Source organism: Rhinolophus sinicus, linkage group LG02, assembly GCF_036562045.2.
Source record: "Rhinolophus sinicus isolate RSC01 linkage group LG02, ASM3656204v1, whole genome shotgun sequence".
Lineage (NCBI taxonomy): Eukaryota > Metazoa > Chordata > Mammalia > Chiroptera > Rhinolophidae > Rhinolophus > Rhinolophus sinicus.
The window spans coordinates 62,078,149-62,091,774 of NC_133752.1; the positions used below are offsets into that span (position 1 = coordinate 62,078,149).

General features: G+C 33.4%; 1 protein-coding gene across 13 annotated transcripts in view; it reads left to right on the forward strand.

Annotated features, from left to right (window-relative positions):
* Positions 1 to 13,626, forward strand: part of EPHA5 (EPH receptor A5) — a 338,986-nt gene that overhangs the window by 20,362 nt on the left and 304,998 nt on the right. For all 13 annotated transcript variants that reach the window (XM_074324488.1, XM_019748170.2, XM_019748164.2 and 10 more), the window contains exon 2: positions 9,698 to 9,762. In XM_074324488.1, the coding sequence (XP_074180589.1) occupies positions 9,698 to 9,762 (65 nt within the window). The remainder of the gene's footprint in view (positions 1 to 9,697; positions 9,763 to 13,626) is intronic.

Sequence of the window (13,626 nt, forward strand, 5' to 3'; positions counted from 1 at the left end):
TGAAGTTTCTGTCTGTTTTAGTGCATGTTCAGATCTAATCATCATTTATCCTACCCTGAAGTCTGGAAAGCTAATAATTATATAGACTGTTTTGCAGTTTGGTATATTTCAGTCAAGCATTAGGGGTAATGAGGGACTTAGGTAAGATTCACTCAAAACAAGGAATAAATACATATTGCATACATTTGCCATTTGGTTTTTACATGATTTTTTACCTCAAAGGACGAATTATATTTGGGCAAATGTATGCCCTGTTTTGCCCCAGTTAATATGCTTAAAGCATAATAAATAACAAAATAAAAAGTTAAGAAAAAAGGGTTTATCTTTGTTGCTTACCCTTTTGCTTTTAGGGATCTTGCAATTTAATTGAATCTTGATGGAAATTTGATACTAAACTTGTAACTTACTTGAATCTTGTTGGAAATTTGATATTAAACTGTGATTTCCCCAGGAAAACCAATACCTGCTCTGTTTAGATTAATATATCTGAAAATTTCCATCTCATATATGGTACTATTATAACATTATGGTAGATACTGACTTAATGTAACATGCTATTCACCAATCATTGATTTAATGAGACTCATTGATACGTAGGTGTTACGACTTTCAAAGGAGTGAACATTTGGATTCAGCAAGTCCAACATTGGGGCAAGTGTGATATAGAAACAAGAGAGAGAGCTCTGGGGTTAGACTTGCATTTAGATTCCAGTTACGTGCTTATTAGCTCTGGGACCTTGGAACACTGCCCTAGTTTAGCTTTCCTCAACTTCAATTTCCTTCTCTGTAAAATGGGGAAAACAGCATACCAAAGGAGCATTGTTAGGATTAAGTATATAACATATAGTAAGTACAGACACATATAAGTTATTAGTCTCAATCACTGATATTACAAATATGAGAATTGAAGACCTCAGTCACTTTCACAAGCTCAGATAGTAGTAAATCAGAACCAAAGGACTAATGATCATTCTCTGTGCAGTGAAGCATTCTCAAAGTGAATCGTGAATAAGCACATTTATTTCAAGTGTTGAGGATTTACCCTACCGTGTAAATTTTCCAGTTAGGTCTTATTTCCCCAAAAATAAGACCTAACTGGAAAATAAGCCCTAGCATGATTTTTCAGGATGACATCCCCTGAACATAAGCCCTAATGCGTCTTTTGGAGCAAGACTTAATATAAGACCCAGTCTTATTTCCAGGGAAACACGGTACTTTGTAATGAATAGATTCATATATTACCTATATAAATTGTGGTGTGGAACTGAACAGGTATTAAATGAGTGTATTCTGTTATGTGATGATTTTCAAGCTTGTTATTTTATCTAATTTTGATTTTTTTTAGAATAAAATAAATATGTAAGATTTGACAAGTTTAGTTACCACACCTAATTAGGTAGTCAGTAAAAAACATATGGTTTTGCTCTTTTCATGCCATGTGTCCTGTGAGTGTAGCAGACTGCTCATTAGTCATAGTTTAGCTGTCAGTGGATTTCAGTGTTACCTTTGCCTAAATACTTTGTATGGTCAAACCAGTGGGTACTAATTCTGAATTTCCCTTTGGCATCTACCTGAGTATACAATTTTACAGTTTATTACGATTTCAAACTCTTTAGTATACATTCTGATTGATTTTACTTCCTTCAGAGCTGTATGCTTCATAACATGAATATCCTATTGCTTAATTTTCAAAGAGCAGTGGCGAAAACTTCCTTGTTTATGATGATGAAAAATATTTAGAAACAAATTGAAAAAGAACCAAAGCAAAATGAACAAAGATGAAACTATTTTGAAACAAACAAAGGCAACAGTTCTTCACAGCCAACTATTAAGCTTAATATGTTAAGATTCAGTTGGGAATGTCATTGGAATTCAGTAAGTAGAATTTTGAAACTATCAAGACATGATGGAAGGAGAACAGACTCTGGAATAAGAGAGACGAGATTGCCTTCCAATTCTGCCACTTAGCAGTTGTATCAGTTAGGATGCCTTCCCCTGCAAATAACAGCAAATCACTTCCCCACTGGATTAAGCAACAAAATTGATTTTTTTCCCCACGTAACAGAAAATCCTAAGAGAAGCAAGTTTCAAATTTAGGTGGATTAACAACTCTATGATATAATTTGGAACTAGATACTTCACATCCCTTCACTCTTCCAACCTTAATCCACAGGCTTTGCTCTGCTGCTGACGCTCCTTATTTGCTCTAGATGACTGCACCAGCTCCAGGAAATACACCATACCCAGTGACTTCCAAGGCAGCCGGGACTTTCCTTTTCTTATGTTTTCTGCTCAATAACTCCCTCCCCTTGCAGATCACCTTCACAGCTCATTGGACAGACTGAATCTATAGTAAGACCACATAATTGGAACTGAAATAAATTCAGGCTTGCTAAATTGTGGAAAGAGAAGGAGGGGAAAAGCTTGAATAAAACTGGAGAAGAAAATATAGACCAATGCTGAAAGGACTTACATTAGAAGCAGTAAGATACAACAAGGTTTGAAGTACGGGAGTGCCACGACCATATTGGTGGCTTAGAAAGATCTTTCTGGATGCAGTGTTTTGAAGAAATTACCAGAGATCCTGCCTCTCTACTAAGAAAACAATTAGGATTTTTCAAGTGAAAAATTACGGAAAGGATTTGGTTGGGCTGCCTATGCTGTGGAATGAAACAGAGTGGGCAGCTCAGTTATATGCAGAATATAGTTAAAAATTGGTGGGATTTGGTCACTGATTCAATGTGGAGATAAAGGGAAAGGAGGACAAAGGTGACTCACAGATTTCTGGATAGAACAACTATTCCATGACATTGCGTTCATTGAAATAGGAAGCATAGTTTTTTTGTTGTTGTTGTTTTGTTTTGTTTTGTTTTTTGGTTGTTTTTTTCTTGTACAGGGAAAGTATTTTGTTTATTTTGGGACAGGTTTAATTTGGGATGACTGCATGTCATAAATGTGTAAATAACTAGCAGGCAGTTTTGTAAATTGTTCAACATTTCAGGAGAGAGAAATGAACAAGAGATTTGGAGAATCATTAACATTTACATTATAACTGAAGACTTGGAAGTTCATGAGCTCCTCTACAGGAGTTCTTCCATAGGGATATATATCCTAATATCGCCTTTAAAACCAACCACCAACCCAATGAATAAAAAAAAAATAAATATACTAACCATTCTCCATCCTAAATAGTCTGATTCAGTATGGATGGACTAGCAGTAAAATATTTGTTCTTTTAGAAAACCTCTTTTTGTATACCCATATTAATTCCTAGTCAGGGATCTTCAATGTAGAGTGAAAAGTGAACACAATCTACAAAAATAGAGTATTGATCAAATCCAAGGTTTGATACAGGAAGAGTAGTTTATAATGGAAACCTAGTAGCCAGAGCGGTAGAAGAAAATCACAGAAATATATTGTCACTGAGCATAAAAGGTGAACATTTATCCATTGGATCATGACCAAATGCTGCCATAGGATACGGCAGATTAGGGACTCAGAGCTATGTGATTATCACAAGTTTTCAGAACCAATCTTCTACGTTGCGAGATTTTTCTCAAGAAGTGTTCAGCAGCCATGGTTCATGTACAAATAAAGTAGATCCATTTATAATTAGGCTTTAGTTCATGGCCTTTGGGTGTCCAGGGAGATAAGTTGCTATAATTAAAGTATTTTATGTCTAGGCTCTAAGTGAGGGATTTCATTTGGGGAAGCCATAAGCTTTATGCATCATGATGTGTCATGAAGGCCTCAGGTTTTCTTTCTTGATTTCTCTGCTGGGCCTCTGAACGGGATTTCAAACTGTCAGTGTTCTATTGAGCCTACATATTTGTTGACATGAATAAATGAAATAACATGTATAATTGCCTAGCACAGCAACTGACACATAGTGTGAACTGAATAAGTTCCTTTCCCCATATTTCTTTCTTTCTCTTTCTTTTCTTTTTTTTTTTTTTCTAAAAAGTTGTACACATGGATTGCTCAGAATTTCAAAATAAATGGATACTCTCCCATTCTTTGTGCAAATACGGTTGGTTATAGATTCTTGTCTTCAAGTAAAGGGATGCCAGAAATGTCCATAACACTCCTAAGTCTATAACATAATTTTTACTAAATTTACAAATTTAGTTTTCCAATGGGAAACACATGTACTCTTTTGCTATACTCATTTTGTCAACTGTTCTTTGTTCCCTGCAGTAGTTGTCAAATTACAAAATTTAGCCTGGAAGCAAGAAATCACATCTGTGCTGAATGGGACCATGGAGAGAGACTGGAAAGCTATATATCTGGGGTTTATTTCCACAGATTAGTAAAATGTGTGCTGTAATTGAATCCAGTAGCTTTTCTGATATTGTTAAATGGAAATCAATAAGCAGGCATGCATCAAAATCCTGTATGCAATGAGACTTTGATTCCAATCTTTTAGAGAAACAGAATGACAGTCTATCTGTTCCTAATCCAAATTATTCTCTCTTCATACTGTAGTGGAGGACCAGCTACCATTATAATTGTGTTTGTTTGTTACTGTGAGAATCATGTGATAAACAAAAACAACATGAGTAAGAAAATGCCTTCAGGCTCTCTACCTTCTTGTGATGAAGGATCACACATTCTCTCAAGTCCTTGCCCAATGATGGTGGAGGGAGCGAGTGTCCTTGAGCTGTCTTTCAACTCCAAAAGTCTCAAAACACATTCATTCTAATATGTCAATTTCCTGGAGAATTCAATAATTTTTTTTCTGGTTCTTGTTACTAATATTAGCAAGATGTTAAGGAAGAAGCATTGTAGCCAAAGGATACACAGAAAGTCATGAGTATTTGGAAGTTACCATCGTTGAAGACCATATTTGAATTATTAATTCAACTTAATCTTTAATTGTTAGAATGTGTGAAATTTAGGACTTAGGAAGCTTCTTACGGATATTCCATTTTACTCATTCGGTCTTCTCCTTGCCCCCCTTGAATCCCAACAACAACAAAAAAGTGAGTTAGCCTCTCTCTGGCTTTTCTGAAAGTAAATACTTTAAAAGCTATTCTCTGTTCAAGAAAGCATTAACATCATTAATGTATAGTAATAAAAATAAAACACATACGATTAGTTTGAATTAGTTTTATTATTATATTTTATTTGGTGGGGCATTTAACTAACTTTTGCTTATTAAAAATTTCCCGTGTTAGTCTTTTTTTTTTCCTATTTAACTTTAGAACATTTGTAATAGACTACATATTCATTGACCTCTGTAGAGTTATTTCTCCTGAAGAATCCATCTTCTTAATTACTGATTAGAATACCAAACAATATGTCCATCTTCATTGTAATTATGCAATGACTGAGGGAAAATAACCTTGAAGGCTGTCTGTCAGTTTTATGGTGTGGCTTGTTTCAAAATATAAATAATGGTATAAAAACATTTTCTACAAGATTTCTAATATCTAATTAATGTCTTCCAGAGTAACTGTGGTATCAAACATTTCCATTAATTATATTCATTAGAGGCTTCTTCTGGACAAGTTTTAATTAAGTTGTACAATGAAGATCAATACTCATTGTGCATTCATTGCAATTTACAACAAGCATATATACTGTTCAGAACAATTTAATTACTGTAATTGTTGCACAAAAGCTACTTAGTGACTGTGTTCCATTACGGCCAATTCCCTTTTAAAATAAATTTTGTGATGAAATTGGGAAATGAATTTGTGAAAATTCACATTTACATATACCCTAAACTTCTAGTTTTTATGTAACTAGCTTAAGGAGTGGGGAAATGGAGGCATTAATAATATCGGTGACAATATGCATGCCATCATGAATGTTAAGAAATGCTTAGAACATAACTAAGAATCCCTATAATAATACTTATATTGGTTACGTGAAAAATAATTTAGGAGTGTTGAGTAATAAGAAAACTCTACTTTTTCTCTAAGTAAGACTTCAATTTTTATCACTTTTATTCCCTTAAAATAGGAGCAGTATTTTGATTCATAAGGAATGTCTCCAAATATGCTAACTTCTGTTAATGAAGAAACTGAGACTGATGTACTGTACAAATATTTGTGAAAGTAAAGATTTTCTGGTAGCATCAAAGGTGTATACCAGGATCTCTCAACTTTGGCACTAGTAAAATTTGAGCCAGATTATTCTTGCCTGAGGGTGGGAAAAGTTTTGCTGTGCATGAGGGATGCTTAGCTGCATGCCTGGACACTCCCACCACCCTTCAGTTTTTTAAAAAAATATTATTAAAGTATAGTTGATATACAATATTACATTAGTTTTAGGTGTCTAACATAGTGATTAAACATTTATATATCTTACAAGGTGATCACTACCTCACCCTCCAGTTTTAACAATCAAAAATTGCTCCAGACATTACCAGATACCCACGTTGGGAACCACTGCTGAATGTTGATTCAGACACACCCTCCTGACCTCCACTGACCAAAAGATTCATTCATAAGACAAACAGCTATTCAGTTGTTTTGAGCACAGCATAAGTTCATAGGTGTGAGACAAATAATGGTGTTCTTTTAAGGAAACAATACAATTCTGTGCATTTTAGTGTTTTTGCAGATAAGAATTGGGTGCTAATCAAATATTCGGTAATAATACCTCATCTAGATTTACGAAAGGGAAGATCAGACATGGCTTCCTGGTGAAGGCAGCTCCTGAAATATATTCGGAAGGAAGACTCAGCAATTCAGAAAGGGGGAAGGGCGTTTGAGAGCAGCTAAAGCAGCATGTGCAAAACTTGGAGCTATGAGAAAGCTATCTATTTGATTATCTATCTATCTATCTATCTATCTATCTATCTATCTATCTATCTATCTATCATTTCTATATCCATCTATATAGAGATAGATATGACTATATATAAATTATATCTATAGTTATATATGTGTATATCTGTAGACATGCATATATCTATAGATCTATAATTATATATCTATATCTATCTATCTATCATCTATCTATCTATCTATCTATCTATCTATCTATCTAATTTTAGTTGTTTTCCCTGAGGCATCAAATCCTAATTTGGTTTGCATTATGTGAACAAAATTAAAATATATAATCTGCAAGTAATTGCCTAAAACATCTATTTAAAAAAAAATTTTTTTCTCAATTTCCAATCCAGCCATGGTATATGTAAATATGGTCTTTGATTGTGAACTTTATGAAATCATCTGTTTCCAAGAGGAAAGCAATTTTATACAGTAGTGGGAAGTGACATACATGTAATTTATTAGAAACCTCCTAATCTATCTATTTGAAGAAAAATAATTTGACAAATTACCACAAGAAAAATGTACAATCCTATTGTGGTTATTTTCATGTGTTTAATAATGTATTCCAATATTGAAAATTCCCAGTGAATTATATTAATAGCCAAGCTAGTATTTTGATTTAATTCATTTACTTTCACATACATGTACATTGTAGACCAAAATGAGTAAAAATAGTAATTTAGATTAAAGTTAATTTAAATGAGGGTAAGTAAACTTCAGATTGATGTCTGGAATTCTGTTGGTGAAAATGAGTATTTCAAGATACACATATTATTAAAAGATCTGCTAAGAATGCTGTGTTTCTCATGGCAGGCTGGTTATGAATTCCTAGAATTCCTGTGCACATCCGTTTGCCACTACAGGATTAAGTTCAGTTTGACTGCCATCATATTAGAAGGCCGTTAGTTTGCTGATTTTCTCTACTTTATCTAGTCTACCCAGATATGCTGCAGCTCAATATCAAAGGTGAATCAAATGAATCAGAAAGATGAATAAACATAACGATTTAGGTTCTGTACTCCCCTGGTGTTTAGTCATGTCTAGACACAGCTCTAGTGTCCCAGAAAAATCAAAATGAGGACAAGGACATTTAAGTTTAATGTAGCCTTATTCCCATGGAAACCAGAAAAGCCAACAATAGAGTAAAAAGAAAAGAGTATGTATCTAACTGAAAAATTAGATTTAGTGGAATAACTTCTGAATTTGCAAGGGCAGTGGGTAGTAGAACAGTTTCTTTTTTTGTTGTTGTTGTTGCCATTTTAAACAATAGTTATTCAGTTAGGCCAATTTCCTCTAAAAAATAATTCCACAAATTATTTTATTTTATTATTCCCTAAAGCCAAAGTGATGTGTATAGGCTAAAGATAATACAACCATTCTATATGCACACACTTTTATAGTTAAAGAGCTCAGAACTTGAGGAAAATAGACAAGTATATTGAATGTGGCACACACGTGTGTATATACTGAGTATATTTCTGTGTTTTGTAAAAACTTTAAGTTTTTGATTTATCTTTATATTGCTAACATTATATAGACTGTTAACTTAGTGTTTAAGTATGTTTGATGTTATATGAAATAAAATGATTGAAAATAAGGGTTAAATAATTTCCATAATGTATAGAAAATTTCTATTTCAATTATACTATCTTGATTTCCTTGGTTATAGTAATTCTGTCTGAAATTCTTTTATAGAAGTATCATAACACATTTCTCAGACAATCATCTGTTACTCCATTAGTACCCCAGGCTTACTTGCAGATAGAATCATCTCTTTAGATTTGCCATAACTTCAAGATACTGGCTCTTGAATGTAGTTAGAGGAAGTTTCATACCTCTGACTAGGGATAACTTGGTTCTTCTTCTGGGTCCACTGGCCATGCTCATTCAAACTGGTTCAGATGCACAGTGGGCGAGGTAGATCCATTTGGGTTAGGAATTATAAGTTGGAAAGATAATGATCTCTGATCCAGATCTAAAGCATTTTGACAATACAGCACCCCTTTGGCTAATTTAATTTTGGGGAGACAGTAGGTGAACTTGTTGAAATATAAACACTGTAGTGTGATGTGGGTACACATTTGTATACATGCTATGTGGCTTCTTTTTGCAATGGTGGTATTCAGACTTGCATTCTGGGAGTTCCAAGTGTTTTAAGATATCAAACAATAATTGATCTCTGCCTTTCAAAAATGTAGCTGATAGTCCTATAAAAAGCATATTTGAGACTATGGTTATATATAAGTAGAAGATACCTTGGAAAGGTAATGGAGACATAACTGTAATAACCCTGAAAGCTGCTACAATTTCTATGGCTTAGTTAAGGGTGTATAGATTTATATCTTAATTAAACTTCCAATTTGGATTACAGATTTTGGTTAAGATCACCAAAAGTGTTACAAGCTTGTTGCTGGTGCATTGCTGTTAGATGTAAATTATTTGTAAATTGCTTCATAACAGCTTTCCGGAAGAAAATGTAATATGTCCAGCCACCATTTTATAGCTGAAGTGTAATCCCGAGACTTAAAGCATGAGGAAAAAAGTGACATGGTCCGTATATTGTTTTCTGTGGGCATTTTGCAGTTTTCTTTTTCTTGTTTTAATTATTCTCCTTTATTCTTGTTTGACCAAAAAAGAAGAGCACTTAGGTTAATGACTTGTTTATATGTTTTTGCTGTAATTATTCTGTTAATTCAAAATCACTTGTTCTCTTGCATAGAAATGTTTTCTTTAAACTATAACTTATGTATTCATCATAATGAATGTTTAATCTAATTTCATCATAATGAATGTTTAATCTAATTTCAATTATGTGTTGATCTCTGCCTTTTAATATGCACTTTTAATAACACTGTGAAAATAGTGATGCATTGTTATATATCTGACTCAGTTTTGTGTTCTTTCACTTTCAGTGAATTTATTGGATTCACGTACTGTCATGGGGGACTTGGGATGGATTGCTTTTCCAAAAAATGGGGTAAGCCTTTATGAAATTTTCCCTACAACTTAAGCTACCCAAGTAGACATCATATTAAATGTCACATATGACTGAAAATTCACTAGATATATTATTGTTTTTAAGAGAGGAGGGGTGTGTGTGTGTGTGTGTCAGAGTGAGGGTAGAGACCTTAAATTTGTTTTGATTGGGAAAAGCAGGCAAATTAGGGAAGGGATTTGAATGACTGAATAACGTATATTATTTTCCTCTCTAAGTATTTCTCAATAAAGAAATGTGAAGTTGTCTTCAGCATTCAAGAGAGTTTCATATTGAATAAACCAATGAACGTTTAAAATTGGTTTATTTAAAAAAACGAAAAAAAAGTTAAAAAATAAAAAAGAGATTTGCTGCTGATTTGCCCTTATCCTGGTTATACTGAATAAGAAATGAAAAAGACATAAGAGATCAAAAGATACATAGAAACAAATGAGAATGAAAATACATCCTATCAAAATTATTGGGATGCAGCAAAAGCATTGATAACAGGTAAATTTGTATAGCATTACAGGCCTAACTCAAGAAACAAGAAAAATCCCAAATAAGCAACCTACCATTATACCATAAAGCACTAGAAAAAAGAAAAAAAATGAAATTGAAAGTTAATATGTCAATCAATGACAAGTGTTGATTCAAACACTTGAACCGATTTATTTGTATTTCTTTACTACACTAGGGAATAAAAATATAAGAAATACCTTTAAATTCCATTGAGACTTAAAGTTTTTCAGATTACCAGGTCAGTCACCATTCAAAAGTTTTCTTTCAATTGTTGAATTTTTCTTTATTGAAAACTTTCAGAAAAAATGCTTCGTTGGAAGGTTTTTGTAATCAACAATTATTTTTACTTATAAATTATTTCACTGGTGTCCATTAAAAATAAAGTCTTTTGGGTGAAAACTATGTAAGCCATTTTAACAATATGCATATTAATATATTTATAATACTAACAATCTTAATAGATTACACAAAGAAGTATTTCATTACCTTCTGTTCAATTAAAAAGACATCCATATTAATCATTCTATTACAAGGAAATATTAACTGTATTGCATGACTATTATGTTAAAAACAATTTAGACTTTGAAAAATTTTTATTATCTAATAACTGTAGTGTTTAACCATTTTCTAATTTCCAAAGTTAAAACTACCCAAATTCATTGTACAACCACCTTAAGAGAAAGTCAAAAAATATTTTCAATTCTCTATTTTAATAAAAAAATTAAACGATTTGAGTACTTAACTTTATAAATATAGTATATATATATATATATATATATATATATATATATATATATATATGCAATTCATTTAGAAAATTACTCACACTAATAATATTTCAGAGGACTTTGAAGGTTAATTGCAGCTTGATTAATTAATTGAATATTATTAAAAATCTGCTTATAACAACACAAATAACCAATTTTTTTTCCAGTTGATAAGTAAACCAGTATGTTAATCAGTCCTTTACTAAGAAAGTTAGTGCTATGGTCATAAAACAAGTAGTAGTAATTGTTCTAATTCATAATAATTTATATGTTAACATCCTAATCTCAATGAGCTGTCTCTTTTTTCATTAACTTGGTATTTCTTTATGGTTGTCAAAAAAACTATGGTTGTATTTAGAGATATAATATAAATAAATTAATTCTAGTAGATTGTTAACGTAGTTGAACATAAAGATAAGCCTAATGGAAAAAAATAATTGTCCCACTCAGAAACAGCCAGTGCCAGCATAATGGTATATATTCTCTTAGTCTGTCATTCTTTTATCTTTTATGCTCTTTCTTCCTTCTTTTTTTTCCTCTCCTTTATTCTCACCCCCAAATTATTTTCTTTCATCTATTATTACCCTAAATAGGCAGATGGGTAACATACATCTATGAGGACCTGTATATATGTTTTGTATGCTGCATTTTTTCCACACACCAAAAATGATTTATTACATAAATATTTTAAATTGCCTTTCTCAGAAGATGACTGATGCTGAGCTGTAATCAATTTTTTAAAAGCCTGAGAAAATATGTCACATTATCTTTGAATTTAGTTTTGTGTTTCTCCAGTTTCCATTCAGAAATTATTCAGAAAAGCTTTAACAGAGTTTAACTGTAAGGGTAAGTATGATGTTGTATTTGCTCTTACAACTAGAAGTTTTTGGGAAATTAATCAATTCTGTGCCTGATTTCTGTATAAAGCACAATTTACTTCTTTAAAATACATATCATCTCTTTATATCACCAATAGGCTCCTTCCAACAATCCTAACAACTTTATGCTTTCTTTTTCTCTATAATTGTTGGTGTCATTTTTAGTTTTTAGTATTCAGTTTTACTTAGTATTTTGTTCAGTATTTTTAATGATATTATTTTCAAAATTCTTATAACTTTTTGAGTAATGTTTCATTTGGTATAGCAATGCCTGATGTTACTATTAAAGAAAAAGAAATTAAGAGAAATGTAGTGAATGTGCACTTGTCTAAGTATGACAAATGTGTGTGGAATCCAGATGTTAATATTTTGGGTTATGTCACTCAAATGCCAATTTGTATTTCTTAATCTCTTCATCGTTTTCACATGCCCTCAACCACCCCTCCCATCTATCACCAACAAATCTAATAACCATCTGACACAATATATAGTTATTACAATGTTATTGACCATATACTTATGGTATATCTTACATCCCTATGGCTGCTGTATGAAAAAAACACTGGAAGCAGCTTGGGTATGCCGGAAAGTTGGGTGGGGTGGGGTCTTAGAATCACAAGGGCGTGGCAAAGGAACTCAGATATAGTGGCCACCTGTGTCTGCATGCCAGAAAGGAGGAGGGCTCAACAAAGAAACAATGGCCTCTGTTAGCTCCTTCATCAGGGAGAAGGCTACCCCTCCAGCCCCTGTTTTGAAGCCAGACAACTCATTTCACGACCAATGTCCCTGCTGCCTCTCCCGCTGCTTCCCAGAGCTGGAGCTCAGAGCTAGTGATTCCCTCGGTAAGTCCATGTGCAGACCCTTTAAGAGCAGTGCCTGGGACACCAGCTGCCCTCCATCTCACTCATTTACAATCTTTGCTGGTTTCCTCAGTGAGAAGTTATGGGGACTTCTCTCCCCAACACTGGAACCCTGGCTGGGGAGCTTAGTGTGGGACTGGGTCCCTTGGCTTCTCCGGGAGGGACCTCCATAGCCGAGATATCCCTCCCAGTTTTTAATGGTCTCACGCGGGTGTGGGACCAGCCCGTTCATTGTCTCTGTCTCTCCTTCTACTCTCAAGGTGGCGTCTTCTGTGTGTCCTTAGTTGTAGGGCTACGGTTGAGCAAGATTTTAGGTGATTCTTAATGGTGGTTGTTTTGTAGTTTAGTTGGAATTTTGATGTAGTTGTGATAGAAGGTGAGCACAGCGTTTATCTACTGCACCATCTTGATCAGGACTCCAGGTGGGACTTTGTTTTTAAAAACCACTGATGATTGTTACATTGTTACATGCTGAGATGGTTTTTCTCTAGTTTTTTTTTTTTTTTTTTTGAGTACTTTTTTCTTTTTTGAGTACCTGAGTTAGGACGCATCATCTGGATTTGGACTTCATCATGTTCTTTTTAGCCACAGTGTATGAGATTGTGTGTGTGTGTGTGTGTGTGTGTATGTGTGTGTGTGTGAGTGTGTTTGCCTCATGGTAGTAATTTGAATTCTCTTTTTTATTTTGGACATGTCTAGAAGTACTATGTTACAGCAAAGTTTGCTTTTATGCAAATTTGCTGCATTCATTCATTCAGCAGATATGTATTGGGCACTTAGTATGTGCAAGTCAATCTTCTAGGCACTGGGGTAAAGCAGTGAAGAAAACACAAAAGTATC